This window comes from Calypte anna, chromosome 28, assembly GCF_003957555.1.
Source record: "Calypte anna isolate BGI_N300 chromosome 28, bCalAnn1_v1.p, whole genome shotgun sequence".
NCBI lineage: Eukaryota > Metazoa > Chordata > Aves > Apodiformes > Trochilidae > Calypte > Calypte anna.
The window spans coordinates 4,129,730-4,152,453 of NC_044273.1; the positions used below are offsets into that span (position 1 = coordinate 4,129,730).

General features: G+C 47.0%; 1 protein-coding gene across 1 annotated transcript; it reads right to left on the minus strand.

The window, feature by feature from the left end:
• Nucleotides 1-564: 564 nt before the first annotated feature.
• SIN3B (SIN3 transcription regulator family member B) lies at nucleotides 565-14,720 on the minus strand. The gene is made up of 19 exons (XM_030466197.1): nucleotides 14,637-14,720; nucleotides 13,902-14,008; nucleotides 13,219-13,372; nucleotides 11,943-12,206; nucleotides 11,455-11,598; nucleotides 11,094-11,216; nucleotides 10,527-10,616; nucleotides 9,974-10,092; nucleotides 9,066-9,273; nucleotides 8,335-8,451; nucleotides 7,714-7,952; nucleotides 7,278-7,461; nucleotides 6,456-7,050; nucleotides 5,789-5,958; nucleotides 5,094-5,267; nucleotides 4,737-4,829; nucleotides 4,351-4,445; nucleotides 3,723-3,927; nucleotides 565-3,334 (listed from the first exon to the last, which is right to left on the minus strand). Exons 2-19 carry the CDS (start codon nucleotides 13,922-13,924, stop codon nucleotides 3,104-3,106), a joined length of 3,228 nt encoding a protein of 1,075 aa, XP_030322057.1. The 5' UTR covers nucleotides 13,925-14,008; nucleotides 14,637-14,720; the 3' UTR covers nucleotides 565-3,103.
• Between the last annotated feature and the right edge of the window lie 8,004 nt (nucleotides 14,721-22,724).

Consider the following 22,724-nt stretch of genomic DNA (forward strand, 5'->3'; position numbering starts at 1 on the left):
TGGAGAGGTTGGTTGAATTTGGAGCAGTAGCACCAAGCCAGGCTGACCAGTCCTGAGGGCAACAGACTCAGAGCACCATTTGTGCACTTCTGCTGGAACACCGGTTGGATCTCGGAGTGCCATAACCTAAGAGATGTTTGTCTTGCAACATTCATCCACCTTTGCATTTTTTCTACCACTTAAAATCCAGTTTCAGGTGCAAGACAATCAAGTCTGGGGCTTGTCTCTTGTGGTCTCTTTTCCCAGGCAACTCTCAGCAAGACAAGAGGGCAGGGTCTCAAGTTGTGCCAGGGGAGGTTTAGGTTGGAGATGAGAAAGAATTTCTTTCTGGAGAGGGTGATCAGGCATTGGAATGGGCTGCCCAGGGAAGGAGTGGATTCTCCGTGTCTGGAGATCTTTCCAAAGAGCCTGGATGTGGCACTGAGTGCCATGGGCTGGGAACTGCAGCAGGAGTGGATCAAGGGTTGGACTTGATGATCTCTGAGGTCCCTTCCAACCCAGCCAATTCTATGAAAAATTCTATGAAATTGTCAGAAAATTAATTTCAACCAAGTGAGAGGTGTGGGCTTTTTAAAACCAATATTTTATTATACTTGAATGTGCAAATAAATATTAAAAACAACAAAAAAAAACCAACCCCAAACCAAACCTACATTCAAAGAGCTGGCAAAGCAATTATAAGCCCAAAAGTAAAGATCCTTCAAAAAGAAATGGCAGTACAAACTCTTGACTCAAGGTTGTGCTAGCAGATAGACAGCGGGTCAGACATTGGCAAGCCACTCCCAAACCTGCACTGCCTGCTCATTCCATTCACATCCTTTGCTACTATCATTTTTGAGCCGAGCACTGGAAAGGGCTTTGTCTTCATCTGTTTAGATTATAAATTAAGGTTTACAAAATAAGGATGCTTAGAAATACCTGAAGTACACTTAAAAAGGGGGAGATGGAAGAGGACGGCACGCGGGCGCTTTAGAACCTTGGTACACTTGGAATCAAATGCATTTTAAGCCACGATTGCAACCTATTTTCTAGTAAACATTTTACTGTATCATAAAACTGTAAAATTTGGCACAGTTGTCATGTCTGCTGGAGGGCAGCAGAGAGGTGAACAGGACTGAAGTGTATTTTGTTGAGCCATCTGGAAGCAAAAAGGGGATTTCTGTGCTTTACAGAAATTTTTACAGGAGGATTTCTCTGAGCTTGTCCCCCCTGCTCCTCCACCCAGCCCACACGTGGTTGGTGGCTTTTGTCACAAGCACAGGGAAAGAACATTCAGATCATTTCAGCAACCAAAATTTAACAGAGACCTAGACAAGGAGAACATGAGTTCTTGATGAAAAGTCCTCTGCTGGGCAGTGGTTGTGCAAGTGGCCACAAATGCCAGAGAGTGGCCTCCCTCCTTCCCTTCTACAGATTATTTTGCAAAAAAGACAAAAGAGTTCAGTACAGTTTTCTATTAAACATACCCCAAAGGCCAATTTTTCTACTGTCAAGTGAGACAATTGCAAAATCAAATGTTGTACAGTGGAAATAACCCAGGACAAATCCTACAGGCTTCTACTTAGGGCTGGCAGACATTATAACCTAAAAATCAAAGCCACAAAAAATATTGGGGGTGGAGGGGTTATTACCCCAAAAGCCAGGAAAAAACATGGAAGCAGAGCTGCAAGGAGGCTGGATCTGCCTCCAGACATGATGTTTGTAACACACTTCATGGACAGTGTGCTTGCCCTTGGCCCCTGGAAAACAAGAATGAAGTCACAGTGGGGCTGCAGGACAGACACAACTGAACTTTTAGATTTTTTCAATAAAGTCAGACAATTTATGTAGCCTTCTGCATGGTTCAGGGGAGATTTTTTGTTAGGATTCATTTCAAAAAAAAAAAAAAAGCTTAGATAGAAGTACAGATGATTCAGTGGAAAAGCTTGTCTGTGATGGCTGTGGCTGGATCCTCCAGCACTGCTCATTACAGATTTCCATGTGTCACTGCAATTCCAGCATCTGTGCTGACCCAGCAGGAACAGGGAAGTATTTGGGACAAAACTCAGCCACTGTGCTGCGTGAGCTCCATCTGCTGCTGCTCCTGAAGTGCTACAGCCCAGCAGAACCACGGAGTCCGGGCATGCACAAAGGAAAGTGAGGCTCCTGTCTCCCGAGGCTGTCAATCAACATGCAAAATGGATAATTCCTCCCCAAGCACATGCTCCAAGCAGCTCCAGAGCTGAGAAGGCAGAGGCTGGAGCAGATGCTGAGATAACAAAGCACGGTGATGGGATCCTGTGCACATCTGCTGGGGGGTAGCTGGGGGCCAGGGCTGCCTTGTGCTGCAGATGGTGCTGCAGACTGCAGCTCAGGGAGCTCCAGTTCATGCTCCAAAATACTTGGTTGATAAGTGAGAGCGTGAGTGTTTAGTATGTTCACCCTTCTCTCAGTTTTGGCATTTTTCTCCCCAGAGCACCAGTCACAAATAATTAAAACTGCATTCATTGCCTTATTAGCAGGGGTGGATAATGAAGCAGCTCAGAGCTGGGTGAGGGATCTGTGCCGGGTGCTCTCAGCTCTGTTGGCACTGGACGGTTTCACTGAAGAGTTCTGCAGGCTCCAAGATGGTCTCAGTTCAGGAAGATAGGCAACATTTAACCCTTCAAAGTGGAAGCAGCTGCTAGCATCTGCTCAAACACCAGCCCAGCTCCAGCTCTCCAACAAAGCCACTGGTGGTGGTTCACCCAGAGCCTGACTCCCTCATTCAACCTTCCAGTTCTGGCTGGACAGCCGTGGCCTCCAGCAAGGAAACTGCTTCTCCCCTCTGGCAGAGGAAGGTAAATGTCTCTAAGCCAGAAACGATTCAAAGCCCTACACTAAAAATTGGGTGGCAATGCCGAGAGCCCTCTTCCCATAAAGCTTTTGAAAAGTCTCTTCATGATGGCTGGAGGATTACACTGCAAGGAGACAAGTCTATGCCACAGATAATACACCATAATCCAAAGTAAAATGCTGTTTGGATAAATATCATTAATACATACATTGCATTCCCACCACTATTCTGAGAGTAAATGTGTTTCATCAGCTCCTACTTCTCTTGGTCCCAGGAACAATCCTCTGGTCATGGTGAAGCTGGACGGCGACTGTACTGAACTCTGTATCTGTTCACTGGGACCCCGTGGACATTCACTGTCTCACAGGTTGTTTTACAGGGCACCATCTCCTCATCTTCATCTCCCATTAGCCAGTCTTGAACTACATCAACAGCCTCCATGGTCACATTCTCTTCGAGCCACCGATTGTGCCACTCTTCAAACTGCTGGTGATGCTTCAGCAGCACCATGGGCTGGACCTGAAAGCAAGACAGGAAAGATCAAAGAGAGGTTTCTGGGGAAGAAGCCAAAACCCTCACCACCACTTGTGCTTCTGAGATGTGCCTACTTTACAACACAAACAGCAAACAGGAAGCTGCATACCTGCACTTAAAGATCTCTGTTTCTGAATGTCTGCCACTGCCCCTTAAAATCTGCACAGCAAAGAAAAGGCTGCTAAACTAAACCAAAGTACAGAGCATTTACCAGCTCTCCTCCATGTTTCATCCAACACAGAGCAGTAACTTCTTTCTGGGTGTAGTTTGCAGGAATTCAGCCACAAGACTTCTTATCAGTACCTGTCTTTCGGCTCACATCCTCAACCTCTGCTACTGCCTGAGCCGTGGGGGAGAGGGATAGGAGACGTACCTGCTTGGCTCTGCAGAGAGCTCCCTTCCTGTACATGTAATCCTCTGAGTTCATAATGAACATCATTTTGTGGGTGTTGAGCTTGAACCTGCAGTCCACGTTGCAGGCACTTTCCACCCCAATCAGCCTCTTCCAGGAGCTCTTCACTTCACTCCGCAGAGCTCTCACTTGCTTGCACTGCCACTTGCGAAACTTCTTGAGGTTTCTAGAACAAAAGAAGGATCAAGAAGCATGTGTCATGCTTGGCTATCTGTTCTCTTAAGCTAGCTGACAGCACAAGGATTAAATTTGTATTTCCACATTTAGCTTTCAGGTTTTCTCCAGGATTCCATACACAAATATTTAACGATGTGGGAACACATTAAGACTGCAAATCCCTCCCAGAAAGGGCTGCTGAGACAGTCCCACTCCATTTTAAACACAATTTCATGAACAAGCCTCAGTGCAGTTGCTGTAGATTTTTTCTCCAGCATTCTTACACAGTGTACTGCACTCCAACAGCCCCTTTGGACCTCAAAGATGAGCACGTTTCTCTAGATCTGCACATCACCTAAAATCCCTGCCACATGTGCAGAGATGAAGCAGCAGCAGCTGCTGCAGTGTGACTCAGGAGAGGGAGCATGCTCACCTTTGCAGAAAGACTGGTTTCAGTAAGAAGCCATCATTCTGGTTGTTTGGAGCTCCTTCCACCCCAACGTACTGCTCCATGTAGTTGGCCAGGTGCTACACAAAGGAGACCAATTTCAAGTCAGATTTCTTTCTCATTGAGACAAACACCACTGCACAGAACTAATTTATTTCCAAGCTTCTTTTCAATGAAGCTGATTTCTGTTGAAACTCTTTTGCTTAACAGCCCCATTTCTGTCAATGACCACAGCCCCAGATGTAATCCCACCTCCCAGGGAAACTTCTCCTGGCAAAGTCTCACAGTTTGGAACAAGAAAGCAGGAAAACTAATGTCAGACACCTGCTCTGTCTGTGGTACAGAAGACTCCATGTTCACTGTGATATTACCTGGACCTCCACTGGATCTTCTGTCTGTGTCTCTTCTGTATCCAGAAGCTCAATGGTCATGATCACCTGTCCTTTCCGCTGAAGAAACATCACCTGTAATAAAGTTACAGACACAAGTATTGGCCACATGGGTTTACTATGATGCTGAATGTTCCCAAGTCACTTGAACAACAAGTATGAGCTTGGAGACCAATTTTCAGAGAGCCAGTATGCCACTTCACTGGCTTTACTCTGGTTCTGGTAACTTCTCTCCATGCTGCTCTCTCTCACCATTGTGGCCTTGGAGCTTTAAACTCACTTCTCCCAGGTAAAGTGTGAAAGTCAAGTTTATGAAGTTCTCTGGCCTCAAGTTCTTACCTTGAAGCAGTTCTCATCTGCCATGCAACGTTCAGCCTTCCACTGATAACTTGTTTCCTTTGCTGCCCGGACACACCTAGAGGATAAGTTACCTCCAGCAGCACCTCGCTTCCTCTCGTTCAAGTAGAGCTCAACAACCTTCAAGCAGATGTCATCACTCACTAGATGATGAAGCTTCCAGTAAAAAAAGGGGGAATTTAGTCAGTAAGAGTTATCTCTAGTGTATTATGAAAGGAGCACAAAACTCAGCACAGCATCACACCTCAGACCAAGTCCCAAAGCTTTAACTCTCTGGAGACTTTGCACATTTCATTCTTTTTCATTACTTTGCAATAAAAGGAACAGAGAAGAGTGTGGGGCTGATGTTCCTTAACTGTAACAAAACTACAAGCAGAAGACAGGTTTGGTAAAAAGGACTGTACTGGGTTGGGTTGTGGTTTTTTTGCCTTAGATGTATTTTGGGAATGGCAGAATTTTGAAGATGGGAACTTAAAACATGTTGGAAAAGGCCACAAAGAGTAAATCCCCTAAGGTGGTCCCTGTGCTGAAGCTGAACTATCTCACTGGTAACTTTGCTATGAATTTGCTTAACACTTAGTGAGTCCTTGCACCACAGGGTACTGTGAGAAACCTCTGTCTATAGAAGGGAGATGTGCAGCCCCCCAAACACACAGCACAACCATCAACTTAGTCACCTGACGAACAATATTCTGCACCAGTTTGTCCATGGTAAAGCCAATATAGGCATGGATAGTGAACATCTCCCTCAGAGTGTCCTCATACTGTGTTGGGTCAATATTCCCATCCAGCAGACTCCTCACCATATCCAGGAAGGCAGGGTAGTACTCCTCCAGTTCCACCTCACCTGCATGGGGAGAAAGTGCAGTCAAGAAGGGACAACACTGCTTAAGAACCATGAAACTCAGTACCCAGAACATGCTGAGGACAGACAGTTCTCTGCAGGGAGTGCTGACAGACTGTAACATCTCACCTTTCATCTCACCTTCTCCATGACTGCCTGGGTTACTTAATTATTTTGTGGCAGAGACATTTACAGTTTAAGTCCAAGTAACAGATTAATAAATAGAATGAGATGCCTGAGAACATCTGAGAGCAGGGGACTGTGTGAAGTCTCTATGAACTACAGGAGAGCCCTCAGAAGATAAATTACAAATTTGCATATGTTAAATTAGCTTTATCTACAAACCACAAACACAGTGATTTGCTAAGATGATCACAAACAGAGAGGTTGGCACCTCTACATTCCTTAGAGACTTTCCTGCTGGTCTCAGTTGTTCAGATACATAAAATCAACCAGCAACCAGAGCACTAAGAACAGACTGTGTCTCAGATGATCCTTACTTGGTTGCTTCAGTCTTAGTTCCATGGCTGGATCATTGGTTTTTTCCTTTCTTCCCTCACACAGGAGTTTTTCTCTCTCTTTTTCAGTCCTATATTCTAGCAGCTGCTTCTGAGCTTGGCGATAAATCTTTAGGAGCCTTGAGCACAGAGTCTGGTGAAGGCGGAGGAAGAAATACCAATTGTTATTGACAAAGAACAGGCTGTAAACATCATCCAGAGTGTTGTGGGGCTCAGCAGCTGTCACGTCACAGAAGGTTGCTTTCATCTCCAAAGGGCTGCTTGGAGGCCCAGGCACGTGTTTTTTCCGTAGCTCAGGAGTATCCAGGTTCTGCCCTTGATGGTTTTCTCTGTCCTCATCTGTTGATTCTTCAGAAATACTGTGCTCAGGGGGCTGAGAGAAAAACAGCTCAGGTATGAAGTGATGCACTATCTGCCGGATGGTGGCTTGATCCTCCTTTTGGATTGTAGGCTGTCTTTTTACATAATAGCTGATAAGAGAGGCTGCATCTTCCAAAATCTGCTTATCTTCATAGATAAAGATAAGATGAGGCTCGTTTGTGGATGAACTTCTCCCCTCTGAATGCTGCTCCTGATGCTGTAATCAAGAGACAAATAGATAAAGATCCTTCCAATCCATGCTCAAGAGCCATTCCTGCCAGAAGAAATAAGCCAGTATTAACACTATGCTTGGGATGGGCATTGTTGCCTGAGAACTCCTCAGAGCACTACCACTTCACCACGGTCCCAGGTGCTATGTCAGCATCTAGATAACACTACAAGGGAAGGACACAGAGGATGGATTCTTTACCAGCACACACACACCTCATCATAGACACTCTCAATTTCATTCAGCAAGCTCTTGGAGCGCAAAGCTTTGGTGTCATTTTGTTTGAAGTTGACAGCCTGGTGGTCGAGTGACTTCAAGTAGGCTTTCTCATACTGCTCCCTCCAAATCTTGTTGAAGCCTTGCTGGGCCTCCCGCCACTCCTCCTCTTTTGCTTTCAACCTGCAGAAATGCATCAGCTGCTTCAGTTCAAAAGGACAACCACAGAAATACAAGCAAAGCATTTTTAATGTTGCCAACTGTGAGGCACTAAAAACCTTTCTGTACTCCTGGAAGCAGTAAACAGCTTTGAAAACACCTCACCACTGAAGAGGAGTTATCATTTGAAAGACCATCTCCAAAAACAGTTGTTGAAAAATGCTTTTGAAATTCTGTGTCAGCTTCTTAAGGTGAACACAGGAAAAGGGGAATTACCTCTTCAGAACAACAGGAACTGCAGTGACTGGGTTTTTCTTAAGGCTTTCAATGATCTCTGGTGCTTTATCACCATAGATACGATAGATGGCCCTGCGCTGGATCACTTCTGATGTTCCTCCCAAGCAATCATCCAGCCGAAATTTCTCCTGATCTTCCTGAGTCAGTCGAGACAATTTCTTCTGCACACTCTCCAGCACACGTATTGTGGCCAAATTGGTCTCCAAGACAACATCCAACTGTTAAAAATGAGTTCCCAAAAGACACAATTTAAGAACAGGAATAGCAGAAAAATGGAGACCAGCAGCGTCGGGTTTGTGGCAGGCATTCCAGCCCCACTGGGTGGAGCTAGGAAGCATCAGCAAGGTTTCTTACTGGAAAACAAACAGCCACCACTTCTCCCAAAGGTAACATGCCTTTTAGAACTGCACTCGTGGCTAGAAAGAACTATTAGACTCCAAGGAAGTAGAAAACACTAGCACTCTAGCTTGAACCAACAAACACTAATAGAACTTCAAGTAATTCACTGTCAATTAATTCACTCAAAATCCTCACAGCTACAAGTTTTGCTTTCTGAAAAGGCAGAGGGCAGAAAGGAAGCTCAGCAGAGAGCAGAGGTACCTCAAACCGCTCATCTTCACAGCGGTGCAACTGCTCCTCATAAGGAGTCTTCTTGGAGCTGACAAAAGTGGAGTCTTCAGACCAGGATGGAAATGAAACCCAGGTATCATTTAATACCTGCAACAGTGCCAAGACATGACATTGAACAGAGTGAGCCCAGAGTTGTTCTGATAACTTCTCTGTTTTATTTTTTGCACAGTTCTTCCCTGAGTTTCCATTGAAACTTTCAGACCAAGTTCAGGAGTCACTGTCATGACTGCTCACACAGAGTCACTCTTCAGTAATCTGCAGCTTTCACTGAACAAGGCAGAGCTGCCCACACCAGCAAGAGGTGGGAGCACCTCTGCTGAGGTGCCTTTTCTCAGTGCCTAAGACACTGCCTCACCATCTTTTATCTGTTTCAGGAGAAAAACTGTTTCTAAAAAGCTGTATTGGTCTCCACAGCCAGAAAATTAATTCCAGGGTACTGAATATTCTTTTCTGTCTGTAGGAATTAACTTGTGCATGCACACACTCAAAATACTTTGGCCTGAGAGACACAATTTGAGATGGGGTTAGATACAACTAGTATAATGCATGTGGACACTCTAATTCCAGTAAAATGGATGAAAAATGGCTGTCTAATTAAAGCTGGCTAACTCATTAAAGAGCGGAATTCACACACAGAAGCTGTAGCATTAACTACATGTTATGTACGTGTTGAGGGACTGGAAAGGTTGATCCCAAAGTACCTCCTTGCAAATGGCTGTTCTTCCACTGCACTTGGGCTGCTGGTAGGTTTTTGGGAGAGCCCGGTAACTGGATCCGATACGTTTGCAGGAAGCATAATCAATTTCCCGACTCATCCCATCCCCAGATCTGTCACTCAGTGGAGAAGCAAATGAAAGTTCTTTCACACCAAGAAAGGACTTAAACTGTGCGAAGAGTTCTGGGAATTTCCTTAAAAAACACAAAGTTTTTGTTATTTCTTCCTGACAGTTTTCAGGTGGTTAATGTGCAGTATGAAAGGGAGGGAGGAAATCTAAAAAAAATTAGCATTACAGTGAGAAATCTTTTACTGACACTTTACCTCTGCCACCATTCTCTCTGAATTACTTAATGGGGTTTTTTTACTTATGGTAGGAAAAGAATTTCCCTTCACAACTCCATTTAATACTCCCCTTAACTACTGAGGAGTCACTGATCCTCACTGTGGGACTCTCCCTCTTCTGTTGGAAGCCAAACAGCACAAAAGGCTCACAACAGAGCTAAAACTATTTATTCTTTTCACAGATCTGCTGAAATTTCATGTTTACATCTGTATTATATTTTGAGATGAGAACAGGGAGTGTGAATAAAAAACACCTTCCAGAATTTATGAGATTCTCTGCCCACAATGATTTAGTGTAACATCAGGTACCCTGCTGCTTCTGAGGCTTTCAAATGGATGCACAGACAGAGGAAAATACCTTCCCCAAAATGCTCTTTAAGAGCTGTGTAGATATGTTAAAAGATGCAGATTTTATTGCTCCTCTTTTTAGCTCTCAGTTTCCTGCATGCTACCTAGAAGATATTTCTGAAGTTCAACTCAAATCTTGAGTAACAAGGTTCATAACATCTACCAAAAAGTAACACAGTGAGAAAGCAGTCAGTAACTTACCCTAAAAATGGTGTAACTAGCTGGAGCAACTCAGAGCCAGAGACCAGCTCCTGGTTGAAGAGAGCAATGCAACGAAGAAAATTTTCATAGACTTCCTGACTCTTTAGCACCCTACGCACCTAAAGCACAGTTTGGAGAGAAATGATCAGATCACCTGAACACCACTTTTATTTAGTTCATACTCTATGTAAGCCTGACCCATGGATAAAGTGACAAACCTCTGTCTACACTGCAATGTAAAAAGAGAGTATATGCACAAAAATGCCCTGTTTAAAACAATAACCTAGTAACTACAGAAGGTACCATGAGGAAACACACTGACAAATAATAAAACCCCATGTTTTTAAGAGACAAGCATTCAGGAAAAAGTTAATTATCAGTTTCTATCTTCCACACCCTCCTATTTTCTCTTTTCTTGGTCTGTCTCTCTCTGTCACTTGAAAAGGCAGGGGATTACTAAGTAGTGACACATGGATTGTATAGGAAACTATTAATAACCCCATAAATGGCTGAAAATAAGTCCACAGGAGGTGAGAACAGGCCAAATACTGACCTTGTCAAAGAAGGAAAACTCTTGCAGTGTTCCATATTTTCCCACTGTTGCTACTGACAGATCTTTGGTACCTCGCAGTTTCATTTTCTTCTGTGAAAAGAAAAAGCAGTTATACTTAGAATGCTGTGACTCAAATGCTCCCAAATTCCACTTTGCTGATACCTAACAGCTCTCTGCAAAGGCTGAAACTCTTTGTTTCCCAACCACTGATCTACCATTGCTGTGTCACAGCAACCACCATCAGATGACTCCCAGCTAGGAAGAACAAACAACAAAAAGGATCACTTCAGAAAGAATTCCAAAGAAAGATTTCTTTGTAGGACTGAACTGTCCCTTTCCAGGGTCAATACTTAGTTTAGTACTCAGCATGTTACCACACATGTTTAAGCATCCTTTTTAAATTCCCTTCTACAGTAATTATTGTTTCAACATAACATAAAGTTTTGTTTCTTCTACCCAACACTTATATACCTCAAAGGCACTACTCATTACAGCTTTATCTATGCAATTATCTAACCACAACAAGTAGTATCAGGTTATTCTGAATTTTTGGTTGTTAAAAGATACCTTTGCTGGGCCAGAAACAGGACGCAGTAACAGTGGTCTGGATCGTTTTTTGCTATGTTCCAGATTCTTCTCATGCTCAGTTTTCTGGACACTGTTGACTTCACATGGTCCATTGCCTGTGAACTGAAGTAAATAAACAATTATTTTAGTGTTGTCCTCTCAATTAGCACAGGTAGAGGCTCCTATAGATCAGAACAGGAGAGAGAGCACGTGGTTAAGTCACCTGTTTGGCAAAATTTCCAAGTTCATCTACAGGCTGTATGTTTTTTCCATAATTATTTTGCATTCCTAAAGCTTCTGTATGTCTTCTACATAAAACCAGAGTATTCAGTATTCTGCCTTGTTCTAAGCACACACATACCAAAGACCTTTTAGCTTCTGGAAGGAACTGTCCAAACTCAGAAAGCAGATCCTCCTGTCCCCTGAACAGATTTGCTACTTCAGTAAACACTTCTTCCTCTGACATGCCTCGGAAGGGTCGGCCTTTAGTGTTCAGCTGTTCTTTCTGAAAAGATACACACAGCTGTTAAGTCCAGAACAGGCCTCACTCTGCAAGGAAATGCATCAGCTCAGCCAAAAACCTTATGCTACACAACTTATATTCACACAGATTATCACTAAATCAACCAAAGTTTAGTAAAGACAGATCTAGATAGAACCACTTTAAACCTCAGACCCTGGAAAGTTCTTCAGTTTTCACACTTCTATCATTTCGTGTGGATATCTGTTGGACAAAGATGAGTGCTTCAGAACTGCATAAGCCTGTTTAATAGAGACATTGCCTTTGACAATAACTACTCAAACAGTTACAGTGCAAACCCCCAACCACCTATATGGAAGAGTTTTTACCTGGTAAGTATGAAGAATTTCTAAAAAGGATCTGTAAATTTCTGGGTGGTCAAGGAAACGCGTTTTGATCTTGTTCACGTAACTGATTGCATTATTGAACTCCACAGAATCAGACTCCAGAGAAATTTGAGATTTATCTTCTTTGTATGGAAGCTGTTGCCTGAACTCCTCAGAGCAGTCACTGTGATTGTGTGAATTCTCTTGGGAGTAATGCAACAACAGCCCACTGCCAGGGAGAGCATTGGGGACGGGCTCAGAGGTCACCTGGTGGCACGAGAGACAGACAGTGACTTGTACAGAAACAGCAGTGCAAGTTCAACAACAGCCTAGTGTTGGGATTTTCAAGCTGTTTAGCTAAAAAAGATTACTCTGTGAAGAAAAATTTAAAAAAAAAGAATAAAAAAAAAAAAAAAAAAAATTTAATTAGCCAGTAAATTTCCCCACCTCATTTATTAGCACCATCAGTTTCAAAAATATCCTGTAAGTCAAATCTGGGTGATGAACCATCTGACTCCTTACTGGTGTTGACTCTCACCACCTTATCCACTACACTGGAGAGGGGGAATTAAAAAATATTCACTGCTGTTTCTGTTCCCACTGCTTTGTTTCAAAGGAACTGAGAGATTTAAGAAACATTCAAACAGAAGGCTCTTAAAGATGCTAAATTTCTAAGGAACTGAGAGATCTAAGGAAACTGATCTCTTAAAAGGCATTTACTGCTACTAATTAGTTAAACCACAAGTTTATCAGCAGAATGCAGGTAATAGCTCTGTTTCAGCCCCCACAGCCACAACAACAAAGCAGCAGAGGCCAATCTGTATTGCAGCAGCTGCCTTTCCTTGCAGGATGTTACCAGTCCTGTAGCAATCCCAGGAAGCAGGTTTTGCCTGTTGCCTGAACACATTTCCCACTGGAAGACTGGAAATGTGATGATTCTTTCAGAATCTCTTTTTGGAATGTCACTACAGACACCACACAGTGAGACTCTAAGGTAGTCTATCCAGCTAATTACAATTTCAGTTATCAAACCCTCCTGAAGTATTTGGAGTTGCAGTGGCACTTCCTGCAGGAATTTAATTCTGTGCAAGCTAAACTAACAACTGGTTTGAGAATAAATATTTCAGTTTATATTACACCCTTTATCAGAGACTGAAAACCATATAAAAACTTCAGCAACACCCAATACAGGTAAATCTAGGTAGCCTGAGCTGTACCAGAGATGTGTCTGGTGACACGTAGCACAATTTACTTGGAGAGTATAAGCTCTATAACCTACCTGACTGTTCAGAGGTGACTGTATACTCAACTTCCCATTCTTTGGAATTTCTATCCTGTAGCCCAGAGGGAGGAAAGCATTGAATCCTACAATGAGGTCAGGATGCTCATGGAATAGCTGGGAAACACGTCGGATTACTCCAGGTGTGTCAATGCTAAAATCAAGAAGAGTTTGTTACTTGTGTCCAAATCAGAAACACAAGTTAAGCCCAGCAAATTACTGAGGTTTCTGGAGCATCTGGCTTCTTAAGAGTCACAATTTATCAACAAGCAAGTTTGGGAACCTTAAGTTTAGGGTTAGCCTGAGCTAATGACCACCATCCAACACACCTCATACTGGGAGTGTTGTCCACAGAGAGGAGATAGGAGTGAGCAGGTTACCCAAAACAGGCAAGACAGCCATCACCTCTGGGGCTGGCAGGGGATGGAGAGGCTCTGCATTCAAATTTCTTCACTTATTTTCCAGATTTGCATTTCAGAGCAGAAAGTACAAATAGATTTGTCTTTTCATGTGGATTTTGCCTCTGGTATATGATGGACAGAGACCCTCCAGTGTCTAGTGATTGCAGCAGTGGGGGGGACAAGTCAGCAGGGTGGCCTATGTGTGTCTGTGTGTGGAGGTGGAAAGGTCTTTGGGGGACTCTGCCAAGGACAAGGAGGTCCTGGAGCAGCTCTGGGCTTTACCTCTGACTCTTGAACTCTTTCATGATCTCCAGGAATCCATTGTAAGTGGCAGGGTCGCTGCCGAAGCGGATCTTCACCTGGTCCAGGTAAGAAAGTGCATCCTCAACCTGGGGAAAAAAACGAGGGGTGAAGCCCAGAAAGGTGGAAGAGTCTCTGGGGCACCCCATGCCCCCAGGATGGGAGCAGGAGCATCCCATGGCACTGAGGGAGATGGCAACAGGCCCCGGGGGGGGAGCCCCACAGGACCGGGGAGGGGCACAGGGGAGGCCCCGGGGGGACACCGCGGGTTTGGGAAAGGCGGAACCGGGGTGCTGGTGATGGGTGGCACCGCACCGGAGCGCGGTACCGGGGAGAGGGCACCAGGCCCCCCGGGGAGAATGACTGCGGTACCGGGATGGGGAGGGGGGAAGCGGTATAAAGGAGAGGTGGAAAGAGGCCGGGAGGGGCTCACGGTGCCGGTGGAGGAGGGCGGGGGTAATCACCGAACCCCCCCCCCGCAGTCGCGGCGGAGGAGACAGGCACCGAACGCTCGTTCAGCGACGCGGAGAGGGCTCGTTCGGGCAGAGCCATCCCGGGGATGGTGGTGGCGGCGGGGAGGAGAAGGAAGCGGAGGAAAAGCGGGGTGGTGGGGGGGAGCGGGTCGAGGGCGGCGGGGAGCGGCCCTTCACCGGGGAGGAGGGGGAAGGGACGAATCCCGGCGATACCGGCTCCGGCCGAGGCCGTCTCCTCACTCACATGTACCGGCAGCTTCTCTTGCCCCGCAGCTCGGCCGCCGCCGCTGCCCCATCGCGGGGCGCTGCCCCCCCGCCCGCCTCCGCCCCCCGCCGCCATGTTGCGAGTCGGGCACCAGCGCGCGCCCCCCCTTCACCCCTCGTCTCCCCCCGCCCCCCTCCCCCCCCCCCCCCGACACCGTCACCGCGCTCCGGGCGCTCTGCGTCACCGCGCACGGAGGAGGCGGCGGCGGCGGCGGAGGCACCACCGGCCCTGCCCCCCCCCCCCCACCTCTTCCCGCCCCCCTCACACGCACCGGAACCCGCCCGGACACCGTCTCCGCCGCTTCCGGCAGTTCGAGCGCCGTGGCGGGAGTAGCTCCTGAGGCGGAGGCTCAGCACCGGTACCGGTAGCGACCCGATCAGCGGTCTGGAAGGGAGGAGAAGGGAATCAGGAGAAGGGAGGGATGTGGTGTGCTGTAGGGATGCAGAGGGGATGCTGCAGGATGCAGGGGGGTTTCAGAAGGCGTCTTGCAGGACACATTCTCATCTCTCTGCTATGCAAAGAGTGTTTGGCTCTCAGATTGACTGAAACATGCCACTTCATTTCCCCTGAAACTTTCTGGAGAAAACAGGTTCTTATCTCACCAGAAACCCTGACCACAGCTGCTGGGCTGCCTGGGAGGAATAAGCACCTCTTGTAAATCAGCAGTGGCACAGCCAACCTCAGACAGCTGCCCCCAGGCTGTACTGAGGGGGGGCTGAGCCCCTGGCACCCTCTGCAGCTGCACCCAGGGTCCTGTGAAGGGGAGAGCTCTGGGTTTGCTCCCTGTGAGTTGAAAAAGGGAAACATGGGGGGAGGAGGGACAGCCCAGGGGGGGTTAACAAGAGCCAAGAGTCTCACTGGGACTTTGAGCAGCTCTCTAAGAAGGTACTGCTGCAGCCCACCAAACATCTGGCACATCTGCATTGTAAATCCCTCTCTGCTCCGACTCAGGTGCAGCAGCAGTGGTGTCTCTGCCTCCTGCCTCAGCCCCACAGCAGTTCAGGGGGATGGAGACCAGAAAAAGAGAGTTCAGTTCCCCTCTCCTGCCTCTGCCCTCATTGTCAAGTCCTGCCATGCCTGCACATGGTCTTGGAGGCAGCTCCTCTGCCTGTTCCATGATGTCCCCTGTGGGTGCCACCACTGGCTGCCACCTCACTCAACCATGGTCCTTCCATCACGGCACTGAACACAGCCACCCTAACGGAAAAAATTGCTCAGCAGCTCATCAGAAACCTCCACACCCTCCTTTTATTCTGCCACTTGTCAGCTTTTCCTCATGGAGGAAGATGGAGACATTCAGGGGCTCAAGAGTGCAGGAAGGGGCTGCATGGGAGCAGTGGTTGTTTGGGGGCTTTTGGTGAGGGTGTGAATTAAAGCCATGGCCATGTGTGGGGGGAGCTGCCCCATCCCTGGCAGTCTTGAAGGTTGGATTGGGCTTGGAGCAGCCTGGGCTGGTGGGAGGTGTCCCTGACCATGGCAGGGGTGGCACTGGATGAGCTTTAAGGTTTCTTCCAGCCCAAATCATTCCATGAGTCTATGGTTCCACAGCATGGCAGGTACCCTCCCACCCACTGATCCCTCAGGAGCCTTTCACTCCATCACAGCAAAGTGCCAGAACTCCACCAGTTAAAGCAGGGATGCACAAATCCCTCATCCACACATCTCAGGGAAGGAAGGGACCAGGAAGCAAGGGACAGGGATTTTGAGGTTAGTCAGAACACTGCAGTAACGTAGTGGAAAATATTTTTTTGCCATGATCTTGTTCTCATGCCATGTCAGGTTTTTCTTGCTGTATTTAAGAAAGGCAACAAGTGTGGGAGGTGTGAACTAATGCTGCCGTGCTGGGAAGGTGGTGATGACCTGAGATCACACCATGGTGTTCATCAAACTCCCAGCTCAACAGGAGGATGAGCAAGTACAGTGGAAAAAAAAAGGATGTAATTGGTTTTTAAGAAAAAACCCAAACCAAACAGCTGTGAGACACCCTCATCAGCACATGCTGTTTAGGAACAAACATTCACCTCCTCTCAACCTTTAAACACAGCCTTTCCCTTCCCACTCAGCTTTTCTTCTCCACCTTCTTTCCACTTGCCAAAATCACTCATGTTTCCCCATCAAGAGCTGTCTGTGCTGCTCACCTTGGTGCACCACCCTGAGAGCTGCTCTGTCCCCTCACCACCATCCTGTCCCTGCATCACCATCCTGTCCCCACACTTCCATCAGCTTCCAGGCAGCAGTTGGTGTTATTTCCTAGAAATGTTTCCCAGCAGCAAAACCTCCCTGTGAGAATCTCCCTGGGCACAAGCCTCATTTCTTATTGCTCCTGGGACAGCCCTGCTGGGAGGTTTCTGGACCTGAGCATCCCCAGGGCTGATGCAGCCAAGCTGACCATGAGTGTGGAGCTGGAATGTGCTGGAGGTGGCTGCCTTGTTTTGGGCTCTGGCAGGCACAGAGCTGCTTCCCTGCTTGGGGAGGATTTTCCTGGATTCAGGAGAGCCCCACCAGTGTGGTGGTCCCATCACTGAGCTTAGTGGGAGGGTTTCTCAAGTGGTAAAAATAAGAGTTTGAGTGGCAACATGGTGGCCACATCTGGTTTGCTGCATGCCATGGGAAACCAAGTGGGATCAATAAAACCCTGTTTTTGGGTTTTTTCTTTCTGATTCCTTCCATAAGTGTAACCTCTGGCAACCAACACAACCCCTTCTCCACTTGTCACCACTGGATATTCAGAGTTACAGATGTGGAAACCAAACATGGGTACTGGAGTGGAGAGAGGCTGAGGGCTGCCAGAGGAGCTGCTCCCCAGTCCATGCCTTGGTGGCAGCTTTACAGCTGAAACCAAAGAGGGGAAGGGGTAAAACTGAGGATGTCCCAGGGCCCTTGATTCCTAACAACCAGAACCTCCTGGGTGTGCTTGGCATCCCACCCTCGTGCAGTGATGTGGGCAACATGTGTGTTCAGAGGGGCACAGACACTTCTGCACAATCACAGTGCCCCTCACACCTCTTGCTGCAGTGTGACAGCTTCATCTGCAAGCATGAAATCCCCCGTTTGGCCTCACCTCTGCTTGGGCAGCTCTTCCCTCCCACGTGGGGTACAGAAAACCATCACAGCCAGAGAATATGGCTGGACAGCAAGAAAGTGGCATTTTGATGGACCAAAGCAGCACCTCTGATAATGTCCTCCACACCTTCCTAACCATTCCAGCTGTGCACCAGGTGTTGGTGTCTGTGAGCATCAGTGGTGAGCCAACCCCCATGCTTTAGATCCACAAAAAGGGAGGGATGGAACAGCATTGGATGGAACAACAGAAACAATGGACAATTTCCAGTTTTAATTCAACCCTAAAACTTGAGTTCTGAGGAGATCTGGAGGATTTTACCCTAAAAAACTGACATTTCAGAAGGTTCTCTGAGGGCTTGTCTCACACTTGAGTCCAAGTAAATTGATGCAGCTACCATTAAGCAAAGAGGTTTGAGGAGAAAGAAACAAAACTGGAGACAATACAAAGAAATCAGGGTGGAGGCACCTGGTCCACTTCTTATTGAGGGTTTTGGGCTGAGGTTGGGTTTGCGCACAGCTTTTGGTTACCTGTTATTTTACCCACAGCCAGCCCTAACACATCATAATTGCAAAGACTTTTAAAGTCTGGAAAAAACCAAAAAAGACTCAAGGGAACTTTGTTCATCCTCGAGTGTTGCTGTTTGAGTAGTTGTTTGAGGTCAAGGAGCTGTCAAATCTCCCCAACTTCCTCTAATGTTCTAGCAAACTTGCCAAACTTGCCAAGAATGAGTAACACTACGTGCAAGAAATGAAAGATTATGGTCTTCAGAAGAACTGGTGTCAGAAAGACAGACCAAAGATTGGTGTATTCACACTTTTTCTGTTGCATTTACTAAAGCTAGGGGAAGGGTGTAAACTTTCTTTTTCTCTTTCTTTTTTTTTTTTTTCCTTTTATTTTTTTCTTTTAATTTTTTTTCTTGCATATTTGAGCACAGATTTAGAAAACTGAGGATCTGATAAGAGAGGGATATAAGCTGGAAGGCAGCTACATAAATCCTGACTCCCATGCACTCCAGGTACATCACTTCATATTAACACCCTGCTGACCACTGTTGCCCATAAACAAGGATATTTGGAGGCATTAGGAGTTCAGACAACAAATCCCAGTGTCTTGTGTGAAAGGGAGCTACACTGAATAACCTGCTTTGTCCTTTTGCAAGCCACAATATGAAGCTCCAGCTAAGGTGAGACAGGAGTCTGAAGATTGCCCCAGCCAGTTTTCCAGGTGGTATTTCATAAACAACCTCTAACTCACTTCCTGTTAAATCCAGCATTCCCAAATATATTTCCAGGCCTGCCCAGGTGGTGCCCAAACAGCAGTGAGGTACCTAAGCTGGGAAGAGCAATGGGACCAGTTTGCACCAAGCAGAGGCACAGGATTTGCACCCATGGCTGCCTTCCAGGAAAGCAGAGACAGAGCAGGGAGCATGTGAAGGACACCTGGACATGAAGATGGGGACAAGGCTCAGCAGGAGAGAACAAGGGGTGCAGACCAAGCAGCTCAGCACAACTGGCAGATCACATCAGGAGCAGCTCTTGTGGCTCTGATAAGGGCAGCAAAAGATAAGGAGCAGAAATGTGCTGGCTGCCTCATGTCTCTCAGCCCATCCCCACGCAATCTCTCTGCCTGGGAAACAATCAAACCCAGAACCTGGAACTCATCGCAATGGTCTCAGAACCATAGAATCCCAGACTGCTTTGGGTTGGAAGAACTTTAAAGCTGACCCAGTTCCAACCCCCCCTGGACATCTCCCAGATGTCCATACCAGAGTTGTTCTTTCTGTTGGCTGTCACTGTCCCCTCTTCACTGCCTCTTCTTGAAGGCAGGAGGAGGAGCAGGACGGCCAAGAGCAGTGGAGGTGTAGCAGGGAGCATAGATATCTTGCTCACTTTTCCCCCTCTTAAAAGACACACAGGTTTTTATTATATAACAGTCACCCCAGTAATTAACCAGTTTGAATATGATCTGAGATCACTTTGAAACTGGCTTACGAATTAACTTCTAAGACAGAAGAGAAGTGGAAATAGATCAAGTCCCTTCCAGGTAAGCCTGGCAGATATCACCATCTGAAACTATTGGTACAATAATAGCTCTTATTTTAAGATGTTATTAATTATGCAAATTGGAGATGGAGTAATTGGTAGAGATGGTTGGATGTCCCCCAGGTACTGGTAGGAAACTCTCTGAGACAAGGCAGCAAAGGCAAAATAAAAGTGTGGATGGAGGGGAACCACCCTCCTGTCTCCATATGCTCCAGCTCCAGAGGAAAGGAAAAGCAGAACCTGGAGCAAGAGAAACAGTGGCCAAGGGGTTGGGAGGTGTGAGATGAGGCAGGTGTGGGGCTGGGGCAGGCTCACTTCAGACCCTTCCCATCTCCTCCTGCTCCTATCACTCCCTTCTGCTCCCTCTGCAGAAGCTTGGCTGTTTACACCACCATGAGCCCCGGCTCCAGGTTTGGCCCTTGGTCTGTGCAGCAGAAAAGGCACAGCAAACAGAAACCATTTCTCACTTCTTCATCATCTTCAGCTGAACTGTGCCTGCAACCGATGGAAATTTCCTCTAGCAAAACAATTTCTAAGCTGCCGCCTTGCTATGGGCTGTCCCTACCTGTTCTGGGGGCAAGCAAGGACAGGGGGAACAGGACAGGAAATCAAATTACTTGTGGTTTCTTCTAATCAGAGAGCAGGGCTGCCTCGAGTTTCACACCTGAAGAGCCATTGCAGAGCTCTGGTTTCCCTTCCTGCCATGGGTACAGTGGAGCTGCCCCCCTCCAGCTGCAGCCTGGAGGTTCCAGCAGCAGCAGCAGCTGCAAGAGTGAAGCTCTCCCCATCCCTCTGCACTGATCTCAGCACAAAAGTGTCCAAGGTGTGCAGTCAGCAGGGGTGACTCTTGTGAGGACTCTATAGAGGGTGGTGAGCTGGGTGAGCACCACGGCACAGTCCCTCTGCTGTGGGAGCTCAGGAGGACACTGGTGGGGAACTGAGGGTTCTACTGTAAGCAGGTAGACAGGCAGGGGGAAAACACATATATGGAGAGGGGAACTGGGAAGGTGTGTGCCCCACAGCCTGCTTAATGTGTGCCCTTCATCACAGCTACCTGTGCTCCCACTGAGCAGGACTTATCACCAGGGGAAATGGTTATCAGCCCAGCTGCTCCTGAGGAGGAAAGTTCAGTGCAGTTACAGTCCCAACAGAGAGGCCAGCACACCTTGTGCAGCTTCTGGAAACAGAGTTTTATTAGGCACAGCATGTGGATGACCCCATGTACAGCTCCCGTTAAGGGCTCTCTTTCCCAAACTGGTTTGAGGGGATATTGTGTCCCGTGTCAGGTAACGTGGTTTGTCCTTTTACATGACTTATTGTTGGTGTATCTCTTTATTAGCTATAAAACAATTTCTAGAGAAATACTCTTGACAGTTGTTCTTGTTCTCCAGAGTCTGAAATTTTAGAGAGAGCAGCATAATGTGAAAAGGAACAGGGTAGTCCTTTGTGGAGCAGAACTGCTGGAGACTTACAGGGATCTGAGCCAGGAGGTTGAGCTCCTGGGTCAAGTAGGGATGAGCAGGAGGTGCAGTTTTTCTATCAGATATGGAAATATCATTTCTGAAAATACCTTATTTAAAAAGAAGTAAAACTTTTAGTTTGCAGTAGTTGCAAAGATAAATGAAACTAACTTCTGGACCACACTGGGTCTGGTCAAAGAGAAAAAGAGTTCATTCTCTCTGAAGACGAATTGTGGTAAACTGGGAATAAAATGGACTAAGTTCTGCTCCCATTTCATGCCAATGTAAATCCATCACCTTTTTTTCACTATCCCTTTTTCTTGTTCCAGAGAGTTGTAGGGTCTTACACTGTTTCCATCAACAGCTTCCCCCCCATGTCAAGCAACTCAGAAGTACAGGCACATTTGTGAGGATGAAGGTGATGATGAAGTGAAGGTATTTAAAATGGCACCTGCAGCTGTGTTACATGGTGTGGTCACCACCTCCACTGTCTTAGCATCCTCCTGTCTCTAGTCCCTTCACATCTCAAGCTTTTGCTTGGTTTATGAGCAGAGCAACCAGGTGAAAGACTTACTCACCATGAGACCACCATGTCTGACAGGGCTCTCCAACAGCAAGATGAAGATCATGGCCCGTGGCAGTTTTGTAGTGATGCAGCCCAGCCCTACAAACTCCCTCATCACTTATGCAAAGCAGAGAAAATTACTTTGAAGTATCAGACATTTCCCCCCCTCCCTCTCCTTCCAAACCTCTCATGTCTTTGGAAAGCTTTGCTTTGGTCCCACAGTGGGATGTTCTGCTGCTGCCTCAGTGGGACTCCAGGCCACTGTCCTCCAAGCTGCTGAGAGCTTTGGTTTTAATCCGAAGCTTGTGAGGAAGGGCAGCAGAGCTCTGGCCCTTTGGCTGATCTTCTGAAGGGCAAGACAGGCTGGGTGGGGTTAGAGGAGAAATTTTGGGTACTTGTTGCTCATCATCTTCATCTGAGACAGCTGTGGTGCTTTCCTTGTTCTCCTCAGCTGGACAAGGGGAAGGGCACAAGGAGCAGGCTCTGCCTGACAAAGACAAAGGGGAAGAATATCTGTTTGGGCACTGGAAATCGAGGACTGGAGAGCAAACTGTGGATGGGAAGCTTGCATCAAGCCTCTTCGGCTGCTGGAAGGCAGGCGTGTTCTGGGGAGCCAGCTTTGACTCACAGCTGAGGAAGTTTCTGGATAGGTCATGGGTTTTGCAGGAAAGGTCAGCTGGCTCCAGCACTGTTGGCACCAAACTCCTTGTTGTGAAGAAGCAGGACTGCCCAGCAAAGGGCTCAGCCTCGTGGAGCAAGGAGGATGCTCTGTGCCCCCTGAAACAAACTCCCAGGACGTCCTGGAGCGAGCGGCTCTGGTAGGTATTGGTGTTTGGGCTGGTGAGCCCAAAGTGGAGCTTCAGGGCCCTCAGCTCTGTCCTGAGCACCGCGTTCTCCTGGCTGAGAGCAGCCAACTGGCTCTCCAGGGCGAAGTCG

What these genes read in the sequence shown, in the direction of transcription:
- SIN3B (XM_030466197.1), bottom strand. Translation starts at nt 13,924, where the DNA reads ATGAAAGAGTTCAAGAGTCAGAG. An exon ending in CAGAAGCTAAAAGGTCTTTG is followed by an intron (nt 11,217 to 11,454) that starts GTATGTGTGTGC and finishes TATTTACTTCAG; the next exon opens with TTCACAGGCAATGGACCATG. An exon ending in GTTCCTGTTGTTCTGAAGAG is followed by an intron (nt 7,462 to 7,713) that starts GTAATTCCCCTT and finishes GCATTTCTGCAG; the next exon opens with GTTGAAAGCAAAAGAGGAGG.